General features: G+C 43.5%; 1 protein-coding gene across 1 annotated transcript in view; it reads right to left on the bottom strand.

Moving 5' to 3' along the window:
- Nucleotides 1-9792: 9792 nt before the first annotated feature.
- LOC123756717 (beta,beta-carotene 15,15'-dioxygenase) overlaps nt 9793-25418 on the bottom strand; it is a 33599-nt gene continuing 17973 nt past the window's right edge. Inside the window, exons 2-9 of the mRNA XM_045739985.2 lie at nt 23906-24039; nt 23570-23710; nt 19645-19761; nt 18399-18552; nt 15954-16162; nt 15278-15532; nt 14131-14349; nt 9793-12963 (exon numbers count right to left, since the gene is read on the bottom strand). Coding sequence (XP_045595941.1) covers nt 12694-12963; nt 14131-14349; nt 15278-15532; nt 15954-16162; nt 18399-18552; nt 19645-19761; nt 23570-23710; nt 23906-24039 — 1499 coding nt within the window. The 3' untranslated portion in view covers nt 9793-12693. The remainder of the gene's footprint in view (nt 12964-14130; nt 14350-15277; nt 15533-15953; nt 16163-18398; nt 18553-19644; nt 19762-23569; nt 23711-23905; nt 24040-25418) is intronic.

The raw sequence follows: 25418 nt of genomic DNA, 5'->3' as shown, positions 1-25418 counted from the left end.
GAGCGTTCCATTCTTGCAGTGTCTGCCTCACACTGAAGCTCTTCATTACCATACATTTCTGGCTCATTCCGGAGTTCAGCTTCCAGTTGATCCTTCCCATAGATCCCAGACACTCAAGTAACCGGGTTCTATACCTATTGTCGATAGAGTTAAGTATCTGTTATAATGCGGTCATGTCCCTTCAGTAGCTTGTTTCTTCAACGATGTGAACTTCGGCTATGGCAGCCTGATCCTATATAGCCGGAGTTTTTCCATCTCGAGAAACAACTTGGTGGAATAAAGATCAAATTTTTCTGCCCAACCTTTTTCCCATATTATTTCTTATAATTTCCGTTATAGAAAGAGATGGGGCAAATAATACAATTCTACGTCCTAGAATCATATTATTACACCTCTGTATATATATATATATATATATATATATATATATATATATATATATATATATATATATATATATATATATATATATATATATATATATATATACAGAGGTGTAATAATATGATTCTAGGACGTAGAATTGTATTATTTGCCCCATCTCTTTCTATAACGGAAATTATAAGAAATAATATATATATATATATATATATATATATATATATATATATATGTATAACATATATATATATATATATATATATATATATATGCCTCCCCTCCCCCCCTCAGCCTCACTCCTTTTCATTGTATTTTACGTAAACATCCGTAATCATTATTGTTTTATGGGTCACATTTGCACACGAAATATTCCTTATCAGATAATATTATCTTTGCTTTTTGCATATACAACTGGGTATCCGGAACAAATTGTAGGCTGCGTTAAAATGTAAGAATCGTTAACGGAATTATAATACTTTTAAATCGAATAATTAACAACGATTATAATTAGGCTACGTCAGTGAAACCAATCTTAAAATTAATAACTAGTTTTATATAAAAAAAACCCTGCTGCAGCTCCATGGACTAACAAGGTAAACCCTATTAAATATTTTCCTATATTTGGACACATTCTAATATCTTGTGGATCACCCTAATTGTGTTTTATATTTTTTATAACGAAATAAATATATTAGATAAAGATTTATCAGACTATATGACTTAATCAGTGGTCGCGTCAAGGAACACGACGCCCGGTTAAATACTCCACAAGAACTCATTTAATTAACTTCCACTCAGTTTGATATACAGTATTGCTGCAATTTTGTTTCTTCTTGTGATGGGTGGATTGAATGGTGTCTACCTGTGTGTCTGCCTGTGTCGGTGTGCCTGTGTACTGCCTGTGTCGGTGTGTCTGTGTCGGTGTATTCACCTAGGTGTGCTTGCGGGGGTTGAGCTCTGGCTCTTTGGTCCCGCCTCTCAACTGTCAATCAACTGGTGTACAGATTCCTGAGCCTACTGGACTCTATCTAATTTACATTTGAAACTGTGTATGGAGTCAGCCTCCACCACATCACTTCCTAGTGCATTCCATCTGTTAACTACTCTGACACTGAAAAAGTTCTTTCTAACGTCCTTGTGGCTCATTTGAGTACTCAGTTTCCACCTGTGTCTCCTTGTTCGCGTACCACTCGTGTTAAACACTTCATCTACCTTGCCAATTCCTCTGAGAATTTTGTAGGTGGTGATCGTGTTTCCCCTTACTCTTCTGTCTTCCAGTTTTGTGAGGTGCATTTCCCGCAGCCTTTCCTCATAACTCATGCCTCTTAGTTCTGGGACTAGCCTAGTGCCATACCTCTGAACTTTTTTCAGCTTCGTCTTGTGCTTAACCAGGTACGGGCTCTATGCAGGGGCCGCATACTACAGGATTGGTCTTACATATGTGGTATACAAGATTCTGAATGATTCTTTACACAGGTTCCTGAAGGCAACCTGTGTGCCTGAGTCTGTATGTCTGTGTCGGTGTCTCTGCCGGTGTCTGTGTACTCACCTAGTTGTACTCACGTAGCTGTGCTTGCGGGGGTTGAGCTTTGGCTCTTTGGTCCCGCCTCTCAACTGTCAATCAACTGGTGTACAGATTCCTGAGCCTACTGGACTCTATCTAATTTACATTTGAAACTGTGTATGGAGTCAGCCTCCACCACATCACTTCCTAGTGCATTCCATTTACTAACTACTCTGACACTGAAAAAGTTCTTTCTAATGTCTCTGTGGCTCAATTGGGTACTCAACTCCCACCTGAGTCCCCTTGTACGTGTACCACCCGTGTTAAATAATCCATCCTAGATTAGAGGTGTCTGCCTGTGTCTGTTAGCATGCCCGTATCTTTCTTTACTTGTGTTTAAATATATATAATGCCAAAACAACACTCAAGGCTCCAAACGAAATGTTGAAAATAAGCTGAGCACTTGCCAATAATTTTTGTTTAGAGGAAGTTAACGGTCAAGGTCACAGAATAAATTCGATGATGAACATCACAAATTAAGGTTTCGAATGAACGTTTCATACTCAAGTCATTGGCTTGCAAAAGCTAAGGCTTTTATAGTGTTCTGAGCTAAATTCACTGGTTCTTGAGGAAAGTCTATAGTTCTATGTTAAAGTCACGGGAGCGAGGTTAAAGTGCCAGCTTGTGTTAAAGTCAGTAGCGTAATCAACGACCCAAGCGAATAAAGGGCAACACACACACTGCAATAGAACAACAGCATCCATTTGGATGCTAGTTGGTGAGTGGGGGATGTTGGCGATACAGATCATCTGATTCTGACAGCATCAGTCTGATTGTCACTCAAATGTAAATTAAGTGTAATTACAAAAATTTGACTCTCTCAAGTCTACCAAACCTGATCAAATATAGCACTTGAATTATGAGTTCCTTCTAAAAAAAATATATATATATATTTGGTAGAGGTACACGAGATGGGTAAATTGGATGCGAAAGAGGAAATTATCTACACTGGTAATTGGGGCAAACAAACTATTGTTCCAGTACACACAGTCTTGTACAAAGCAATATATATAATTGCAAATGACTGATTTTGACCGGAGCGGAGGTAGGAAAATTGTGAAGAAATTTTATAACCTTAATTTCCATAACTTTTGCTTGGAGCAAGTCCTGAGAGTTCTGTATACTCTCTCCAGGACGTATACAGCGGAACAACCATTATTTTGGAAAAGTTCTAAGTATATTACAATAAATAGCACCTTACCTCAGTTGGTTTCAAGGATATGACAATAAATAGCACCTTACCTCAGTTGGTTTCAAGGATATTGCGATAAATAGCTACAAGTCTGACTTGGTTTGAAGGTTATTACAGTAAATAGCAGCTTACCTAAGGTCGGGTGAGGGTGCTGACCAGCCAGCGTCCTAGAGACGTCCACCCATCAGGTCAGGTCGTCTTAGATTAAACGTGTCTCACCCTGTCATTTTTCTTATTTTTTTCCCCCCAGTACACAATTTTCCGCGCTACTTTTCATATCACTAAGAGGTCCAAATACACTTGTGATAATACTGCGATTTGTATAGACCTCTTTATTTTTGTTTACAAATGTTTATTCTGTCTTTTTAACGAAGGAAATGTGTTCAGCTGGACTGGTCTATACTATCGGGAAGAACATTACTTACTTCATCTCGTTATATTAAATATGGTTACCCTTCTACTTTATAAACTGATTTGATTATTTATTTATATATTTATTTGAACAATTTAACACTTTCTTCTTATTTACAAATTGGCGTATTACTTTAAATATTAATAATTAGAAATACTGAATATTTTTGGTTTACACTTTTATTTCACTATGTAGTAGCTTGCAACACAAGACACTAATTACCTCAAACAATTAATCACTGCATTCTCGAGTTAATTTTTTCTCCTTAGACTTTTATTCTGGTAACCACAAATTTTTACATAAAACTAAAACCATATTGTAATTAACATTTGACTAAATCACCAGAGCCAAGACTCCAACAAGTGTAGTTTGGGAGTTAACAACCGCGTGGTTGTTAATAATGATCAAATATAACAGTTAGTGGGCCGTACACTCGTATATATACATTAACCTCTCTTAAAGGCTGAGCGGTTGTTTGTCCTGGCGGGGTCCTCCTAGACGCTCACGGCGACTAATCTTCTCCCAATTACTCCTCCTGGGGATTGATTTATTCCTCTGGAGAGTGTAGTGGTTGATGCGAGGTGTTGAGTGTGTGTGTGGTGGCGGGGCCCAGCTCGCCACGCCCCCGCTCACTCCCACGCCCTCAGCGACACTGAACCAGCCTCCCGCTGGCCCCTCGCCTCGCCGGCACGAGCATGCGTCCTCGCCAGTCCTTTTCCTCCTCCAAAATTTGTCTTTCTCCCAGAAATCTTGAGGGAAATTCCTTCAAACGGTCTGTTATAGGTCTTGGTATAATACAGTTTTTTCCCCACGCTATAATGTACGTCTTTGTAGCCTATATTTGCACAACGAAAACTCTCTCTCTCTCTGGTTGTTTAATGAGGCTATTGGGAGAGCCAAACGAGGTGTTTCATCATGAGATTATTTTTAACTGGAGAGCAGAAAAATATGATTTTACGAAGGGACGGCTGGCGTGTGTGTGTGTATGTGTGTGATTCAGACTGACATTTGCCTCAATTACGATGAAGATTCACTAATTAAAATTTGTCTATTTTTTTTGGCTTTGGGAATGCAATAGCCGTAGACAAACAGGTGGTCCTCTTTATGGCGGCGGTTGTGTTGTTAATTAAATTTAAAATCTAAATTGTATTGGCAAATGGTTGTACGTCATTAATTCATGTTCCAAATGTATCATATATATTTTATGCATGACAAAGTCAATAATGCTACTAATCATTATTCTAACTCTGCATTATATATATAAAAAATTATGATTTTTATATTGCTATTTTATAGCTAAAACATTTAAAAGTAAATTCTTCTATAGGCTACAGTTGCTTACATGATCAACACAGTGGCGCCAAGACATAGTTTCAAATCTAGATATGATGGAGCCTAGTCGGCTCAGGAATCTGTACATCAGTTGATTAACGGTTGAGAGGCGGGACCAAAGAGCTCAACCATAATTACATAGACTGCACATACACATAATGCTAAATTATCACTTCCTATATTTCCAGAAGTGTGGGTTGAGGTGTCTAATTTTCACCCACGTTATTGTGATTTACTGTTTGTTTAATGTTTACTTATTCCGCCAGAGTTTGGGGTGGTCTGGTGGTAGCCTCCTGCTCTCCGGTGTTCTAAAGCCAACTCATTGTCTGGTTATGCTCGTAGACACGCTGCATCCGACCGTAATTAATTTTAATTACTTTTGTCAGGGAAGGAAGCCTGAATATATATATATATATATATTAGGCTTGAATTAAGGTCCCCTTCCCCCTGCAAAGGAGGAGCTACTGACTCTCCCCAGGACGCAACCCCACAACAGTTGCCTAATTCCCTTATGGTACCTATATACTCCTAGGTGAACGGAAGCATTGGGTGGAAGGAAACGTGCCCATTTTTCTGTCCCGGCCGAGAATCTAACTCGGGATCCCCGAGTGTGCGTTGATAAAGAAATGTCTACTGTATAAAAAAAACATAGTAGTATTAGAGCATATAATTTTGTCAGCCTATCCTCCTGAAATGAAAGTACTTATAGCTTGGTCGAGGATCGGGCCGGAGGGACATTGAGCCCCGAAATCATCGCAAGGAACAGTAACGATGGGGTCGAAAGCACAAATATATCGTGATGGACCGCCATAAAGTTGACTTTCGTAGGAAGGCATTTGGACAAACCGAAAAGTTTCATATTTATTTTCGTAATAAAGCCTAACCTAACTTTCCTAGGTCTAATACACGCGATCTGAGGCCTAACAGAGTACACATATGTCCTATTCTAGGCCTAGGAATATTTAAGTTTGGTTTTTAGCTTTATTTTTTTCCGGACGCTATAAAAAATGGTACAAAAAGTGGCATACTGGGGCTCCATTATATGTTATTTTAAACCACAACATAGCTACAAAAAGTACTATCAAAATAGATGGATGGATTGAAATGTGTTTATAGTTAGGATATGGGAGTGACCGATCAAAGGAGTTATTGATTAAACAAGTGATCAATCAAACGGGAGTGACCGGTCAAACAAGTGATCAATTAAACGGGAGTAACCAATCAAACACGTGATCAATCAAAAGTGAGTGATGGTCATTCCCAGCATATAATTTCCACATTCCCTGAACTTGCAAATTATCAAAATCTTCATATAATAATAATGATTAATACATTCTAATTAAACTAACAGGACATTCAATATGCAGCACCTTGTGTACACCAGCCACACCGAGCTGGTGAGTAATTAACATCAGCAACAGGGAGTGCGCTTTGGGCTGCCGTGGGGAACAGTTGTTTAGTCCGGCTCCTGCAGTTGTTGTCAACCCGGCGGGGTGTGTGGACCTGAGTGTAGCTGCTGACATGGCCTGCGTCCTGTGTTTCTCCTGAGATGCCCCTGGGACCATGACGGTCTGCAGCATGGGGGGACCTGTGTCCTGTCACCAGGCAGGACTCCATTGGCCTGAAGTTTTCCCGGGAAAGCTTCCTGCCACGCAGTAAAGGTAGGTAGTAGTCTGTGTGTGGTGTAACGCTGCTTGCGGGGAGGCGGGCGATTATAAAGTTCGGCTCCTCAGTGGTTTACCAGGATCTTGTCGCGCGCTGTGATGAGCGCTCTTTCACTCTGCCTGACAATAGTGGGTCAGTGACCCTCTCCGATCGTTGTGGTACCACGACGTATGTGGCAGTGCATGGGATGCCCTTCGAGTTTCCTGAGGAACTTCTACGTCGGTACTTTGCCCGTTTTGGGCGGGTCTTTCATGTGAGGATGAATGCCGTCCCTACCAGGAGATGGAAGGGGGTCCCGTGGTGGAACCCCTTCCATCTGGTTACACACGACTCACAACTGATTTCGTTCCAACTCTTCCGGAACAAGTGCTTCACTGACGAATTTTGTTCGAATCACAACGCTGTAAATGCTTCACCCACGTACTACAAACACAAATAATCGCCAACAGAACCGAAACACCTAAGCTAACCTATGCCTATATATGTACAATATGCTAATATATTATAATATTAATTTATATTTGAGAAATTTTCCGTTTTGAATGAACAGCATGTTAAAATTTATGAATGCGTCTGTGGGGTCGACCGCTGGATGGAATGAACTTGGTGTGAGGACGGGTTGCATAAACAGAGGGTTTGGTGGCTGGATTAACAAGTTGGGATTTTGTATGCAAGGACGGGCTGGTTTATGCAGACGGGTTGGAAGGTAAACTGTTTTTCATTCACAAACAGCGGGTTTAATGGCTGATTTAACGAGCATTTGGCGTTTGTTGATGACGACCGGTTACTTGATCTATATAAAGAATAGTCAACGACCCACAAAGATTTTGGACGCATTATCTCCGAAAAAATTTTGATTTATGAAATCCAGTTTAGTATACTACAATAAGTTTTGGAGCTCGGACGCAACCTAATCAAATCCCAAGTGTTGAAAAGAGCAGTTCATTATGCTGTTGTTTAGTAACTAATGCCCGGCCTCTTAATGGGAGCTGTAAGGTCTCTGTAAACATATAACTTTAAGAGCAAACAGTGCCACAACTTTAGCGCTGAAAGGGAAAAAGATATAATATAAAAGTCGTTACTGCTATGATTTTTAATAATACGGTAAGCGTGAAACAGCCGCTGCGAGGCGGGTGTCGCGCGGAGCGGGTGTCGCGGGGCGGGTGTCGTGTGGCGGGTGTCATAAGACCGGTGTCGCGCGGAGCGGGTGTCGTAAGACCGGTGTCGTGCGGGGTGATACAAGTAGTGACACCAACACTACACAATAGGCACCTGTGGGAGGCAAGTGACCTTGTCAACAACGCGCGAGGAGCTCATATAGTCTATTTACATTCTAAAGCGCCAGTACCCGGAGAAAGTGCTGCCCCCGTATATAGGAGCAATATATAAGAGGTAGCGAGGCCTTGAACCCCCGGTGGAATTACTGATGCACAGCTCGGCTTGGGCCAGGATAGCCTCGATACCCCTGTCATACTCTACTTACTTGGTGTGTAAACTGTGTCACACTCTACTTGGTGTGTAAACTGTTACACTCTACTTCATGTGTAAACTATCATTTTCTGCTACTTGCTAAGATAACAGTCTTAACGCGGAAAATAATACATACGATAATAAATTACATAATAGAATATATCAAGTTATAATTACGCAATATAATATACCGGTATAATACAATAATTACATATTATATATTATCGCTAACATATATGATGTTAATTATTTGAATGATGATTATAGTGCTATATTATTACACAGCACTTATTATCATTAGGAATTTTCCCATACAAATGTGGTGAATTTTGTCGATTTTAGATTTCAGAAAACTGCTGTAATATTAATACATTGAAAAATGTAATTTACTATTTAGATTATCTTTGCAGCCTACTGTTTGTATAACCGTTGTACAGCAGTAATCCAAGAGTAATTCCTGATACTTTGGGTAATTAGTAATATTTAGGTTAGGTACTAATATCTAGGGTAGTTACTAATGTTGAGGGTTACTCACAGAACTCACAATAGCGTGATGCATCAAATGAACAAATCCACAAGGGCAATTCTCTTTACCATGTCGTAGCTCAGTCGATTAAAGCAGCGTCTGGGATACTCTCGGACGTAGGTTCGAACCCTCGTCACGGCCCTTGTGGATTTGTTCATTTAATGTTGAGGGTAGTTACAAATATTCAGAGTTGTTCCATATATAGACAACCGCTGGGAAAAGGTTATAGTGTGGATGAGGTTGTCAGGTCTAACAGATGAAGTGTTGGTTTCACGAATATAAATCATTCCTTTTGAATGTCAGGAGTTAGTCCCGTGGTGCTGGGCGGCGCCACCCACCACTGTTGTGGTAATTTCAACCCTGCGTGTAGGTGTATACTTGTGTGACCCAGTCTATGTGTTGGTGGATACTGGTGTGGACCAGTCTACGTGTAGGTGTATACTTGTGTGACCCAGTCTATGTGTAGGTGTATACTTGTGTGACCCAGTCTATGTGTTGGTGGATACTTGTGTGACCCAGTCTATGTGTTGGTGGATACTTGTGTGACCCAGTCTATGTGTTGGTGGATACTGGTGTGGACCAGTCTTCGTGTAGGTGTATACTTGTGTGACCCAGTCAATGTGTTGGTGGATACTGGTGTGGACCAGTCTACGTGTAGGTGTATACTAGTGTGGCCCAGCCCTCACGTTGTATTGTAGTGTCTTCTGTCACGCTGTCTTGTTAATAAGTATAATACTAGCGATATTCCACCTGCCAGGTGGTTCTCCACATTTCATTCAGGTAACGAGAGTATCATAAGAGGTTTGTTCAAAAGTTCCGCGGCACTTTTTATAATCCATGGAGAAACTTTGGTCGTACTGCCTCTAGAATGTGTTCTGTTCTTATACCACAACTTAGTATTTTTTCCAACGATCAACATCCCTCGGTCTCTGAACAGCTTTGCTGGTTGGTGATCTGGTCAACCAGGCTGTTAGACGCAGCTGCTCACTCTCTGACGTCCACAGCCAGGTTAAACATTTTTTTGAGGGGTTTATTAAGTTCTCTATAGAACACCGTGTGAGGCCGGCAAGTTATGCCACTTGTGTTCAGAGGGAGAGTGTTGAACTTGGGCCCCTTGGTGTTCATACAATTGTCTCTCACCTCTGACCCTTATCGGGCGAAGACAGGTGTGGGTATACACTTGTCTCCACGCCAGGGTGTATATATAGACATTTTTGTATATAAACATTGGGGGGTAAAAATCACACAAGTTATATAAAAATTTGCTTTATTTTCCATGCAGATGAACAGAGTGGCGCCTTCGGCAGTGTAGTGTCAGGCATGACACAGGTGCCAGGCATGACACAGGTGCCAGGCATGACACACGTGCCAGGCATGACACATGTGCCAGGCATGACACATGTGCCAGGCATGACACACGTGCCAGGCATGACACAGGTACCAGGCATGACACAGGTACCAGGCATGACACACGTGCCAGGCATGACACACGTGCCAGGCATGACACAGGTACCAGGCATGACACAGATACCAGGCATGACACAGGTACCAGGCATGACACACGTACCAGGCATGACACAGGTACCAGGCATGACACACGTGCCAGGCATGACACACGTGCCAGGCATGACACACGTGCCAGGCATGACACACGTGCCAGGCATGACACAGGTACCAGGCATGACACACGTGCCAGGCATGACACAGGTGCCAGGCATGACACAGGTACCAGGCATGACACACGTGCCAGGCATGACACAGGTACCAGGCATGACACAGGTACCAGGCATGACACAGGTGCCAGGCATGACACAGGTACCAGGCATGACACACGTGCCAGGCATGACACACGTGCCAGGCATGACACACGTGCCAGGCATGACACAGGTGCCAGACATGACACAGGTACCAGGCATGACACACGTGCCAGGCATGACACAGGTACCAGGCATGACACACGTGCCAGGCATGACACACGTGCCAGGCATGACACAGGTGCCAGGCATGACACACGTGCCAGGCATGACACAGGTACCAGGCATGACACACGTGCCAGGCATGACACAGGTACCAGGCATGACACACGTGCCAGGCATGACACACGTGCCAGGCATGACACAGGTACCAGGCATGACACACGTGCCAGGCATGACACAGGTACCAGGCATGACACACGTGCCAGGCATGACACAGGTACCAGGCATGACACACGTGCCAGGCATGACACACGTGCCAGGCATGACACACGTGCCAGGCATGACACAGGTGCCAGGCATGACACACGTGCCAGGCATGACACACGTGCCAGGCATGACACACGTGCCAGGCATGACACACGTGCCAGGCATGACACAGGTGCCAGGCATGACACACGTGCCAGGCATGACACACGTGCCAGGCATGACACACGTGCCAGGCATGACACACGTGCCAGGCATGACACAGGTGCCAGGCATGACACACGTGTCAGGCATGACACACGTGCCAGGCATGACACACGTGCCAGGCATGACACAGGTGGGGGATATAAAACATCGCTTTATGGGAGAAGAAGAATTCTCATGGAGGATGAATCGTGACTTCAGCCGTGACGTCATGATCAACCTTCTGAGCTCAGCGATGATGTCACAAATGTGACACCAGTGATGTCACTGATGACGACACACCTCTGACGTCACTGGTGAAAACAAGGCTGCATCTGTGACGTCACTGAGCTAGGCAGGATCCACCCATTAAGAGCTCACGTTTCCTTCCCATCCAGCTGAGTATATTTCATGTTAATGCCCATATCTGCCTAATCACCCCCACCTCAGTCACATGTGTGATGACAGGGTCAAAAGTAAGGTACATGCGACATTCTTGTAACACCCACCACACATCTGAGCTACAAGGCAGGTGTGGCAAGGTGGTGACCCCCCCACACACCTGAGCTATAAGGCAGGTGTGGCAAGGTGCTTAACTCCCCCCGCCACACCTGAGCTATAAGGCTCAGATGTGGCAAGGTGGTGAAAGTCAACAGGTGTGGAGAGGGACACACCTGGATTGATATATGAGACTGATGTATGTGTATCAAATGCTTGAAATTAAATACAAAAATATAGAAAATGGTAAACAAAAAAATCTTGTAGAATGTGTTCAACGAGGACTGTAAGAAGGAAGATGTAATATAAATATAACAGAAGTATAGCTATAAGATCTCAACAGATATATCACATGGATCAGTCAGGTTGTTCCAGCTTCCCTTGTCTCCTCTTACGATGTGCTCGCTCGTAACCAGGTGCTGCCTGGTTACGAGGTACTCGCTCGTTACAAAGTATTCACTCGTCCGCCCATCTCGTAATGAGTCATTTAGGAGCTTGCACCCCAAATGATATGGATACCCAAGCAGTGTACGTGACGAGACAGTCTAATTGATCACCAACTGATCCTTAAAATATACCGTCAGAGATCTAAAAAAAAAAAATCGTGCGGAAATCAACAAATGCCCATCATGATAGTTCCACAACTGTACAATAACAAGTATAATACTGTGGTAGTATGTATATATATATGTATTTATATATATATATATATATATATATATATATATATATATATATATATATTTATATTTATATATATATATATATATATATATATATATATATATATATATATATATATATATATATAATGAGGAATATATAATTAATTTGCTAAGTGTAACTCCTTTGTTGCACAGGAACGAGGCTTCAGCCAGTGTAATGACGAAGATTGAAGTAGTTTAATTTCTAAGAAATTTGAGGAAATACAAGAGTGCAGTGAACTCAAGAGAGTGTGAGAAAGACGAGTGTATATCAGCAGTAATGTGGACAGGAAGCACATGTGCATAACTTGAAGGAGTCTAGGCAAGCCAGAGTCGTCACACACTGACTCATAACAAATAACAAATAACAATTCAGCCACCATTACACTAAGAATCACAGCAAATGACTGTCACAGGCAGTGATGCTCTCACGGCACTGTGACCTCAAGGCACTATGACTAAAGCAATACTTTGGTGTTAGGGCATCATGAAGGCACTGTGCTCCTGCGGCACTGTGACCTCATAACATCAACAACAACCCCAACTTCAACCCTCACAACTCCACCTCACAACCCTGTCACTCCTATCAGTGCCTCTCTGGCAGGAAGACTCCGTGTAAGCTGGTAGGGATGCGAGCGTCCACCTCAGCGCGTCCTAGCTCCTTCATGGTGCGGGCGTCCACCACCAGCAGGAAGTCCGGGCTGCCCTTGCGGACGTCGGCGACAGAACAGAGGATCACGCCGTCGTCCTCGTCGATCGCGTCCGGGGCGGGGATGAAGGAGGGCTCGGACAAGTACTGGTGCTCGTTGCCGCGCCACACCCAGCTGCGCCCGCTCTCCACATCCATCTTGCACACCTGCCAAAAGCGTACATTCATTATTGGTCCAGGTGCATTTTTTTTTTTTTGAGATATATACAAGAGTTGTTACATTCTTGTACAGCCACTAGTACGCATAGCGTTTCGGGCAGGTCCCTGGAATACGATCCCCGCCGCGAAGAATCGTTGTTACAACCAAGTACACATTTTACTGTTGAGTTAAACAGAGGCTACAGTTAAGGATTTGCGCCCAGTAAATCCTCCCCGGCCAGGATACGAACCCATGACAAAGCGCTCGCGGAACGCCAGGCGAGTGTCTTACCACTACACCACGGAGACTAATATATATATATATATATATATATATATATATATATATATATATATATATATATATATATATATATATATATATATATATATATATATATATATATAATATGTGTGTGTGTGTGTGATAAAAATAAGAGATTTTAGGACATAACGTTGGGGTACTTGCAATGTTTTTGTTGCACTTGACTCCAGTTATGCCGACTGTTTTCTTTGAAAGAACAACGTCCAAAATCCACCTTAATAATTAATTTAACATACCCATTTAACACCATGAACTTGCACCTTCCTTCTCAGTCTTTTGTGAGGCAAGAGACAGACTAGCAAAGATGTTGCTAAGGTCAGGTTATCTTGAGGTTATCTTGAGATGATTTCGAGGCTTTTTTTTTTTTAGTGTCCCCGCGGTCCGGTCCTCGACCAGGCCTCCACCCCCAGGAAGCAGCCCGTGACAGCTGACTAACACCCAGGTCCCTAATTTACTGCTAGGTAACAGGGGCATAGGGTGAAAGAAACTCTGCCCATTGTTTCTCGCCGGCGCCTGGGATCGAACCCAGGACCACAGGATCACACGTCCCACGTGCTGTCCGCTCGGCCGACCGGCAGGACACTGGCCGCGTTAAATGAGGTATATATGTACATGATGCATATAAGTTGCTGTATGTCAGGTGTACAGGTCACAGTATACAAGTAACTGTATGGAGGTCACCGTAGACAAGCAACAGTTACCACAAGTCTGGGTAGGTAAGTCACAAGAATCACAGTGTAGCCGCAAAACACACATACACACTATCTCTCTCTCTCTCTTTTGGGTATAATATCCTCCTCCCTTAATAAACAATGCAGAATTCGAGCTTCTCTGTGGCTGATGGTACGTACCGAGTTCTTGAAGTAGCCCTGATCGTAGGCCCCGGTGCCGTACACGAAGCGGTACGGCTTGCCAGTGTGCGCCGTGTTGATGACCGGCATCTCGAACCCGGGCTCGCCCACGTCCACTCCCGTCACACTGATGTAAACACCGTCTTGGTTGTTCTTCACCTTGATGGCCGACGCCGTGTTCCCTGCCACGTGAACCAGCTCCTCTCCTTCCTTTACACTCTGTAGGAAACCACCAACATGAACTCTGGTGTGAGTACAGAGGTCTTGTAGTGTGGAGGTGGTTGTGTGGTGGTGGTTGTGTGGTGGTGGTTGTGTGGTGGTGGTTGTGTGGTGATGAGTTGTGTGATGATGGTGTATGGTGACGGGTTGTGTGGTGGTAGGTTGTGTGGTGATGGTGTATGGTGATGGGTTGTGTGGTGATGGGTTGTGTGGTGGTGGGTGTGTGGAGGTGGGTGTGTGGTGGTTGTGTGGTGATGAGTTGTGTGATGATGGTTGTGTGGTGGTAGGTTGTGTGGTGATGGTGTATGGTGATGGTTGTGTGGTGATGAGTTGTGTGATGATGAGTTGTTTGGTTGTAAGATGTTTGGTAATGAGGGTGTGTGTGGGGGGGGGTGGATGGAGAGGTTCTTACCTAACCGTGATTACAAGATGATTAATTGATGAAGATTAAGCCACCCAAGAGGTGGCACGGGCATGAATAGCCCGTAAGGACTATAAGACCTGGGGTCTACCGCTTTATACCCCCTCCTTCTAGTATTGTACCTAAACGTGATGTTGCTGGGGATATAGACAATGGGATAATGAAGGATAGTGGCGAGGGAGGTGTGATGGTGATGCCATGGTAGTCACCATGGGTGTACTGTTATAGTGACAGGTTACCAGGTATAAAAACTACAGTAAGGAGTAACATAAGCGCTGTAAGACAACTTTTCAATAAACAACAAAAGTTTTAATTATTAATAGGCAAATCCCAGTGAAAATTGACTTTCATATTCAGCAACCACAACAAATGCAAGTCTTTAAATAACTCCAAGCAATAAAAACGCTATCATTAAAAACCATTTTTAAGAGCTCTGGATAAGAGCTGTTCACCATTAGGTTATCAGAATTCCCACTGTGTATTATTAAGAGGAACTAAGACACCCACCTGAAGATCACTGACGAGGGGCAGAATAAACCTCTTCAACTGGGGAGGGTCTTCGCTGCTGTACTCGTTCATCCTGACCTTCTTCAGGTAGAGTTTATTGATGATCTCAGGGCTGGGGTAGGCGACCAGGTCGACCACCAGCTGGCCCTCCACCTCGTAAGCGTTGACGTGGTGGAAGGTGAAGAAGGCCTCCTCGCTGATGTACTTCACCTTCACCACCTCGCCCGTCGATTTGCGGATCACGATGAACTTCACCTGAGGACATATACCGAGAAGTTAATTCTTGTGAACTTGACCCCTTTCCCAGTGCTATATAGTCGTAATGGCTTGACGCTTTCTCTTGATAACTCCCTCCCTTTCTCTTGGAGCGAACTATCTCAGAGACAGTGTCTAACACTCCTGACCTTCGTGACCTCTACTGCACAAGCTGGCATTACCTGCCACCTTTTTTTGAATTTCCCAACAATGTCAGGTTCACTTGAGCACTCCCCATTTTAATTAAAAAAAATCAAGGGGGCCTTAGATAAAAGTAACATCCACACAAATTAACAACTTAAATATAAAACATGATCCACCTGCTCTCCCAGACACTGATGTTCAGAACATTCTTGACTCTTGTCTAAGAATCTGATCCATAATACTTCCACAAACATCAGTGACACGACTCTTCACTCACCCTCTCCTGTGGGAGCCAGTCGAAGCAGTCTGTGAGGGCTCGGTTCTTGAGCTGGGAGGTCGCCAGCTTGAGGGTGCTGACCAGCAGCGGCTGCTCCAGGAACACCAGGTAGTTCTCACTCATACCGAAGCTGTGGTAGTACGCGTACGACGCCTTCCAGCTCGAGCTGACCGTGGTGAGTGTGCGAGCATTAATCCACGGGTCAGACCCTGCAGGTGAAGACACGAGAGCGTGAGGGTAAGGTGGTGTGGGGGAGAGGGTGAAAAAGCGACAAGGAGAGTAAGGCTTTAAAACATTATTGACGTTCAAACACAGACTCTATTGCGAACGTAATGACGTGCATGCTGGCCTCAACCGTGTGGGCAGCAGTGAGGCAGGGCACTCCTGCTGCAGTAGTGAGGCAGGGCACTACATTAAGATCTACGGCCTCACCATAGCCCGTGCTATTTGGAATTTGTTCCAAGTAGCGAATCTTAAACAACAACGGCAGAGCACTCTTGCTCTCGTCATACAGCTTCATGCGTTGGGGACACAAGTCTATAAGATTTACTGAGGACTTCTTAGGCCAACAACTGATCTTCCTCAAAAATGTAACCTACAAAAGTTTCCTAACCCTCTAGTACATATTTACAACTAGGGGAAACAAAAAGGAATACTTCTAAATATATTCTAATACTACAAAAAGGAACAATAAGGAATGGAAGGAATACTTCCAGGTGTTAGGAAGAGCACCCAAACGTGCCTCGTCCTGCCCGGGAATCGAACTTTGGATCATTGGGTTGTGAGTCGACCGCACTACCCACTGCGCTACAGAACTGGACGTAGGTAACTAGCACATATCTCTCTGGTAACTAGCTTGCTCCGTCAAGGGCATCATTCTGGAGGAGCGGGAGAGGTTCGCTGCTTCACAAGTACCTGTGTCCTCACCTTGGCATGGTTCCAGACAAGAATATTAAACACAGTCTGGAGCCTCTCTACGCCGGCGGCGGCTTTCAGCGGTAAACCAGAGGTATTAAACCTTGCTAGTTACCTTGATTCAAAAGATTTACCTTACTGAGCCACGTACACTCTACTCCAGCACACACGCCCTGTATCACGCATGCGCGCACACACATATTCAATTAGGGTGTGTAGCAGAAGAGCATACCCACATGAGCCACAGGGACGTTAGAAAGAACTTTTTCAGTGTCAGAGTAGTTAACAGATGGAATGCATTAGGAAGTGATGTGGTGGAGGCTGACTCCATACACAGTTTTAAATGTAGATATGATAGAGCCCAGTAGGTTCAGGAACCTGTACAACAGTTGAGAGGCGGGACCAAAGAGCCAGAGCACAATCCCCGCTCTGTGTATGTGTGTATGTGCGTCTGTGTACTCGCCTAGTTGTGCGTACACACACGCACATAAACAGGTGCCGAAAAATTATTAGAACATTGTCTTTTACAAACAGAGGTAGACGGTTGGAACAAGCTAAGTGAGAAGGTGGTGGAGGCGAAAACCGTCAGTAGTTTCAAAGCGTTATACGACAAAGAGTACTGGGAAGACGGGATACCTCAAGCGTAGCTCTCATCCTGTAACTACACACACACACACACACACACACACACACACACACACACACACACACACACACACACACACACACACACACACACACACTACAACACCAAACACAAACCTTACTCCACCACACACACCATTCAGCACCGAGCATGTTCACCAAAGCTCATATAACTCAACACCCAGCAGGTCACACAAGGCTGGCAGACATCAGGACCGCCTCCGGCAGCACCTAACCTAACCTAACCAACCGCACCAAAAAAATTGAGAAAGTACAGACCTTTGCAACAAGACTAGTCCCGGAGCTGAAGGACACGAGCTACGAAGAAAGGCAATGGGAAATAAGTCTCACAACACAGGAACTATGTAGTACATGTTGGGACCTGAGCACAAGATGCAGCTACGAGAAGGTGTACATGGGCTCGAGGATGTCAAACTATCTCGAATAAGAACTTAAAGAAGTCTAATGAGCACAAAGATGAGTCGGAGAGATGTTAGGAAGTACTTTTCAGTGTAAGGGAAGTACATTTTAGTGTATGGGAAGTACATTTTAGTGTATGGGAAGTACTTTTTAGTGTATGGGAAGTAAAAGAGTGGGATGAGCCAAGACGAGAGATGGCTCAAGCTGCCTCCATACTGCATTCAAAAGTAAATATGATGAAACATATACGCCACCAATCAAATGCTAAATGGTGGGTCCAGGAGCTTGAGTTCGGTCTCCACAAACACAGCCTGGTGAGTACATATCACCCCTGCTGTCACACACCACCCTGAACACACCAGCAGTATCCACTTCCAAGGCGCACTCATCTAGACGCACCCGTATATCAAGATGCACTCACTAAATGCACGGATCCTAAGCCGCACTCACGACCCTCTCACGTACCACTGAGATTGCTGTCCTTAGAGGGCGGGATCCTGACGATGTTGTACTTGGGTCCGCTCATGAAGGAGCAGCCCATGTTGTAGGTGGTCCCAGAGTCGTCAGTCAACGGATGGGAAGAAGCAAAGTTGACACCCATCACCTTGTTCAGATCCACCTGCGGACAATAACAATTGTAAGACCAATAATACAAACACTTCCCGAGCACGGACTTTACCCCAATGTTTATCACTTTGAGTGTTAATTCAGCAGCAAGTGTTTACAAGCTATCTAACCTAGTTTATACTTTATTATTATCAATTCTTCTGTAACGCCACCTGCCTTGGGAAGTAGTCTAAAACCTAAGGAAAGTATGTACACCTCTACGTCATCGTATGTACACCTATAATAATAATAATAATAATAATAATAATTTATTTGCAAGAAGGTACAATGGGTTGGTGAGATTACATAAGATTGCTATTTTTACATTCTTGAAAAGTCTCTAACACGCAAGGCGTTTCCGGCAGGTCCTTAATCTAACATATCAGGTAAGATGAAAAGGTACAGCGTAGCAAGGTTTTTATATCAACACATAACTACAACCTAAGTTGACAGAGGTGATTACACTGGTAAGGATGTGTCTTAAGTACTAATATTGGGGGGAAGTGTGTAGCACAAGTTACAGTGTGAGTTTGAAGCACAAGGTCAGAAACTATGAGGATGAAATTAGGTACATTTTTAATTTGCTTTTTAGGTACTTTTTTAATTTGCTTTTGAACAGGGCATGGGTTGGACAATTTTTTAATTCATCATGGAGTGAGTTCCAAATACTGGGCCCTTTTATTTACATGGAGTGTTTGCACACATTAGTCTGACTGGGGATATCAAAGAGATATTTATTTCTGGTGTGGTGCTCATGGGTTCTACTTACACCTATCAAGGAAAGGTTTCAGATCAAGAATAGCACTTAAGAACAAGGTTTTGTACATGGAATTAGCATATGAGAATGTGTGGAGTTAGTGTATGTTTAGCAAGTTAAGAGACTTAAATAGAGGGGCTGTGTGTTGTCTGTAGACCTTTATAAACAAACCCAACTTATCTTAAGCTAACCAAACCAAACCTAACCTAATCGAACCTGACCTAATCTAACGGAAATAAGTGATACAATTTTGTATTTTATATACGGTGTGGACGAGATGTGTGACGTCACTATGACGTCATAATGTCCATATTGGTGGAGGTTTTAAACACTGATGGGATGACTCACCTTGTCCCTGGTATCCAGTGTGTTGGGATCGATCTTCCTGATGTAGCAGGTCTCAGAAGACACGAACAACTGGTCCTCAACACACAAGATGTTGTTGGAGGCGTTGTCTGTCATTTCCTGTGGAGCAGAGATTACCTTTACCATTACTGTCCATATAATTCCCTTCATCTTCACCACAGATACTAACACACAGTTTAAAGAAAGGAAGTCACACATCAACAGACTGATGGGCCCAAAATACGTCGGCTTGTTAGCGGTACACTGATGGTGTATGTCCAACCTGTCTATATGTATAGTAAAGTCTATAGTAATTCCTGTCCACTGTCGGGGACAAGAAGCCTGGTAGATTTATCGAGGGGCGAGGCTGGTGGCCCAGTCACCCAGCCAGTGTTGGTGGGAGCCCAGTGAGGCAGACGTCAGCCGCTCCCACTAACCTGTGATGATAACCTCCTGCCTGTGTTTACCATTTTATCTCCAATGTATTCACTGCTGAATGAAATCTTGCATTCAGCAGCGAATACATCTGTTATACATTCTGTTGGAACTGACAACACTATGGTCTTTTCTGAAGTAATATTTTGTCAAGCCGTCTGATAATTATGTATATTTGTGTTAACTCTTTTTTTTTATATTTCCAATATTCTTCCTCAAAATGGGTCGAGAAACACAGTGTTGTACGTCCTCGTTCTCACAATCGAGGATCCAGAGTTCGATTCCTGGGTGGGACAGAAATGGTTGTGGACGTTTCCTTTCACCTCATGCTTGTCTTCACCTAGTGGGGTCTCATTAAGCCAGACTTCCTGTCCTGTACAATGGGAATTAAATGATGACCAAAACCGTACGTAATATTCTATACAACTAACCACGCAAAGAGTTGGTCTTCACGTAACACTACTCTAGCTCCTGGTCCAGCAAACATGTGTCTTGACTTTGCAGACTGGCTGATTGCTCTCAATTTGGTTTCAAATCACTACCCACTATGATCCTCAAGTCTTTCTTGCTATTTACTTTCATTATTTCTAAGTTACACATTCAACAGTCTGCCTTTTCACTGTTGAACATAAGAATAAAGGTAACTGCAGAAGGCCTATTGGCCCATACGAGGCAGCTCCTATTTATAACCACCCAATCCCACTCATATACATGTCCAACCTACGCTTGAAACAATCAAGGGATCCCCTTCCCCCTTGATTGATGCTAATATATTTTTAGGAGGCAATACTGGGGCCATATAATGGGATCGAACCAGTGTTCATAGACGCCCCCAAACACGCGGCCTCGATATTTCCTTATAAATCACATTCGTGTGATTCTATTGTGGAATATTTACCATTTTGAGTTTATCTACATTTAAATAATTGTCTCATTTTTAATCCAATTTATTACGTTGTAAGTCTGCCTTCAGTCCTTGATGCGTCGGTGGAGTTGTGACTGCTTGCTAGATTAATGTCACCTTTGAATCCTGATACTACACAGCAGAACCCGGGTATTAAAACCAGTCATACCAGTCAAGAACAGAGCGGTCATAAAGGTGACCCTTGTGGCACACCACTTGTTGACTCCAGCCATTTGTATGCGTCACCCCTTGAATACTCCGTTTACAACACTCTATGTCTTCACTGTTCTGTGTATCTTGTATGAACCATACAAGATACACAGTATCGGTATCTGCTGTAGCGTGGTCGGTGTCGTGTTCACCACCACCTGTGTACCTTGAGGCGGCGGTAAGCCAACCCAACACTGGCCCCAAGATAGACAAAAACTGGAGCAATTAATTTTTTTCAGGATGACTAGAACGTCTAATACGATACGAATTTTGTTTTTTGTCCAATATCCTGGCGAGAGGCCGGTCAGAACTAGTCATGGGTACTCATGGAGCCCAGACTGTGCAACACCATTCTAGATCACACTGAAACCTAGCCATGGGTACTCATGGAGCCCAGACTGTGCAACACCATTCTAGATCACACTGAAACCTAGTCATGGGTACTCATGGAGCCCAGACTGTGCAACACCATTCTAGATCACACTGAAACCTCTCCAGTACAAAAGTCGCAGTCTTCATCTTTCTGTACGTGAGTCTTGATTAGGATCTTCCAGTACACAACGAACTCACGATAACGTGAGATATCCACGAGAAAATCTTGGGAGCAAGAAGGCTCATCTTATAGTACATGTGTTAATGTTGATTAAGATGTTCCGGTGTACAGGAGCCGCAGACGTGATTTCCAGGGCACGTGTGGGCTTTCCTTAAGATCTTCCAGTACACGTGGCATGTAGTCCAGATCTTCCAGGATAAATGAGCCTCAGTAAACATCTTTCAATTAACATTAGCGTTGGTTCAGATATTCCAGCACTAAAGCTGTAATCCATATATTCCAGCATATGAAAAAGTCTGCATAATTAATACATATTTAAACATATTTCCCATATCAAATATGCTCCAGTTTAACTTAAGCTAAAACAAATTCCTCCAGCATATAAAAAAATACTAATAAGTTTCCACATAGTGCTATACGCTCAAATTTACGTTCAAGTTTCCCGCTGCTTCTGTATCAGCAGAACTAAAGTTCCTGGCACTGCCAGTCCTCGCTGCCAGACCTTCCAGTGAAATTACGCCATCATCTTAGATATGTTGATAATTCACTAAGAGCAACTCTAAGAGCAAGTGGACTTGCAAGCAACACACACTTGGTATCGAGGCGGCGGGAGTGCTTACTCAGGTAACCTCTGAAAACGAGTTTTTTTACCTTTTAACCTTCAAGGGTTTTTTCGCCCTGCAGCGAATAATGATTCTAATAAAAAAGTCGAAGGTTGGATATGTGAGCACTAGCCTGAGCACTGAGAGTTGAGTGTGCACGCCGACTCCTTCACCATACACTTGAAGGATATGACGAAAAAATCTTCACAGTTAAGTTGACCAGACCACACACTAGAAGTTGAAGGGACGACGACGTTTCGGTCCGTCCTAGACCATTCTCAAGTCGATTGTGACCATTCACAATCGACTTGAGAATGGTCCAGGACGGACCGAAACGTCGTCGTCCCTTCAACTTCTAGTGTGTGGTCTGGTCAGCAAACTTCAGCCACGTTATTGTGACTCATCGTCTTTACAGTTAAGTCTATGAGGACACCCAGACCTCGTGAGCCTCAGTCATCTCACTCCTCCAGGTTTTGGAAACACAAACCGAAACTGTCTCTATTTTCCGCTTGTTACAACTTGTAATAAAGTTGTTACATCTTGGCTTAACGTGTTTATGACGTATTAGAACGTTGTTACAACTTGCTATGTTGGTTGTTATAACTGGTTATGTGTTAAAACTTGTTCGAACGTTGTACCAACGTCGTATTTTCGGTGTGTGTTTGGCGGGCGCGCAGGCCTCTTTGCGAGGATATAAACATCAACACTTTAGGCGTGATAACAGTATTTGTCCCAAGCATAGAAAAAGCCCCCTTTAACATGTAAAGAGACTCGATGAACAACATAACCATATGTACTCTCTCCACACTAAGAGCAACGTGTAGCATCTTCTGGGGACTCTTGTAACTCTTGCACGCCTTCAGTTCACACACGACACACTGACGGCTGTTGCATATATATATATAAACGTCAGCAACATGCCAGAAAACGTTACGGGCTATTCATGCCCGTGCCACCTCTTCGGTTGTTTAATCTTCACGAATCAATCAATCGATGTCAAAGTAAAACCTTGTCTGTAGCGCACACAGTATCCAAGTTAGTCAACATCTTAACATAAAATACAAAGCCCCAAAAATTTGTGATGGAAATATAGGAATATTCTTCAAACACAAGTAAACCTGCAACACAAATCAAAAGTCACACACAATTTCGTAAAATATTACAATTCTCCTGAAGCCACATGAGGTCTATAACTCCTGAAGCCACATGAGGTCTATAACTTACGAAGTGGGAGAACATTCTGGAGAAGATGTTCTTGCAGGGGTCGGGGTAACAGTGGGTACCGAACTCGGTGAAGACTGGACGCTGAGCCATGCAAGCCTTCTTGTAGGCGTCTGACCGCAGGTACTTGGAACGGAACGACACCTGTGGATAGACCGGAGGTTAACACGCCGTCAGCTTGTGAACACTTATGGGCTACATTCTTATGAAGTGATGGCTGTGAACGGGCGTAGGAACTATGAACAAGAGGCGGGGCTCTATGGACAATAGCACTTCACGCGCCATCATATAACTCATTCAGTCACTTCTACCAGTTACCCTCAGTACCACGACACTCACCTTGCCACCATCAATATGGAATTTATGGAGGATGGCCATGCCGTCGAGCCAGTGGTTGAGAGTGAAGTCGCCGAGGTCATACTTGCCTGGTCCCACCCTGAGGAAGCTGCCTCGTAGCCAAGCTGGCCACTGACCTGCAACACACACAGACACAGTTAGTGGCAGAGTCAGGCAGAAACACCACAACACAATAATAAATTTAAATGTAAAGGTGTATGGACTCATGATAGGAGAGCTAGTTGATCTGTCCACGCCCACCTGTGTGTGCCCAACTTAGGCTTCACAAAATTCAGTAAAAAGTTTCTATTGTGATAGCAACATGTTTTTAAAAAGTGCAACTAGGCTATTTCTGGGCGAGTGTTAACCTGCATTGTTTGCTCAATGTTTTTAGTTTTGCTACGAGTTGTCTCGAGCTGATACTGTCAAGAGCTCTATATATTTACTCTTCTTTTAAGGCCTAATTTACGATATGAATCGCTGTTATTAGAGAAGGTTTGCGGCGCTCAGGTATAATTGTGAGTATCTATGTAGGAAAGATATCTGTGTGAATATTACGACTCGAGCGAAGGAGGAAGGGAAGGGACAGGGGTAGGAAGTGGAGGAACAGGGGCAGGAAGGGGAGGAACAGAGGCAGGAAGAGGAGGAACAGGGACAGGAAAAGGGAAGTAGGGGAAGAATGAGTAGCGGGAGCGTCTATGGTATAACAGACACTAAATATTGAAAACAAAACCCAGTCATCTGGCGAATTAACTGTTGCTGCTGCTTCTAGTCTCGTCAACAGCAAACTTCTACAACCATGATGTTTAAGCCTTGGCAATAACCACCTGCTCCAGCCCCTGCAAAAACCAGCATCGTTAACAACCAGTTTGCTCTAAGGGGCTAACGAGTCAACCACGGTACTAAACGAGTCAACCATGGGACTAACAGTCAACAATGAGAATCAACCACGAGCATCGAACGAGGAAATTACAAAAATACTAAAACTACCAGATGAACGCGGCGAAATAACAATACACAGGAATTTATATAATATAAATTACAAATATCTGCATGTATGCAGATATACATGTATGCCTAAGGAGCTCAATGATGTAAATTTGAGCCCAGTGAATGACCCCAATAGTTTCTCATACACGTATGTTAATTCCGGAACAAAGTGCAGATTTCCAAACGTATGCGTGTGAATTCCACCTGTAAATATTCTGGTCGAGAAGCCTGGCAGGCCATGTATACTGAGAATGACCCCCGGGTATACATGTTCACCTTGAACATGTATACCCGAGGCAGAGTGGGATGGAAAGTTATCAAGCGAATCCTAACGCACTTTACGCGGGTGTCTGGCACCGTTCGTCACTACAACTTATAATACATTAATAGCCAAGAACATCAATAACCAAGTAACATCAGTAACCAAGTACATCAATAACCCAGGAACATCAATAACAAAACGGCACGAGCATCAACAAGAGTGAATGTTGGTTATGGTGATGAGGAGAGTTCCACTTTACATGTC

The sequence above is a fragment of the Procambarus clarkii genome, chromosome 26 (assembly GCF_040958095.1).
Source record: "Procambarus clarkii isolate CNS0578487 chromosome 26, FALCON_Pclarkii_2.0, whole genome shotgun sequence".
Classification (NCBI taxonomy): domain Eukaryota; kingdom Metazoa; phylum Arthropoda; class Malacostraca; order Decapoda; family Cambaridae; genus Procambarus; species Procambarus clarkii.
Note: the sequence above shows the minus strand (reverse complement) of the source record. Positions and strands in the feature narration are given on the sequence as shown.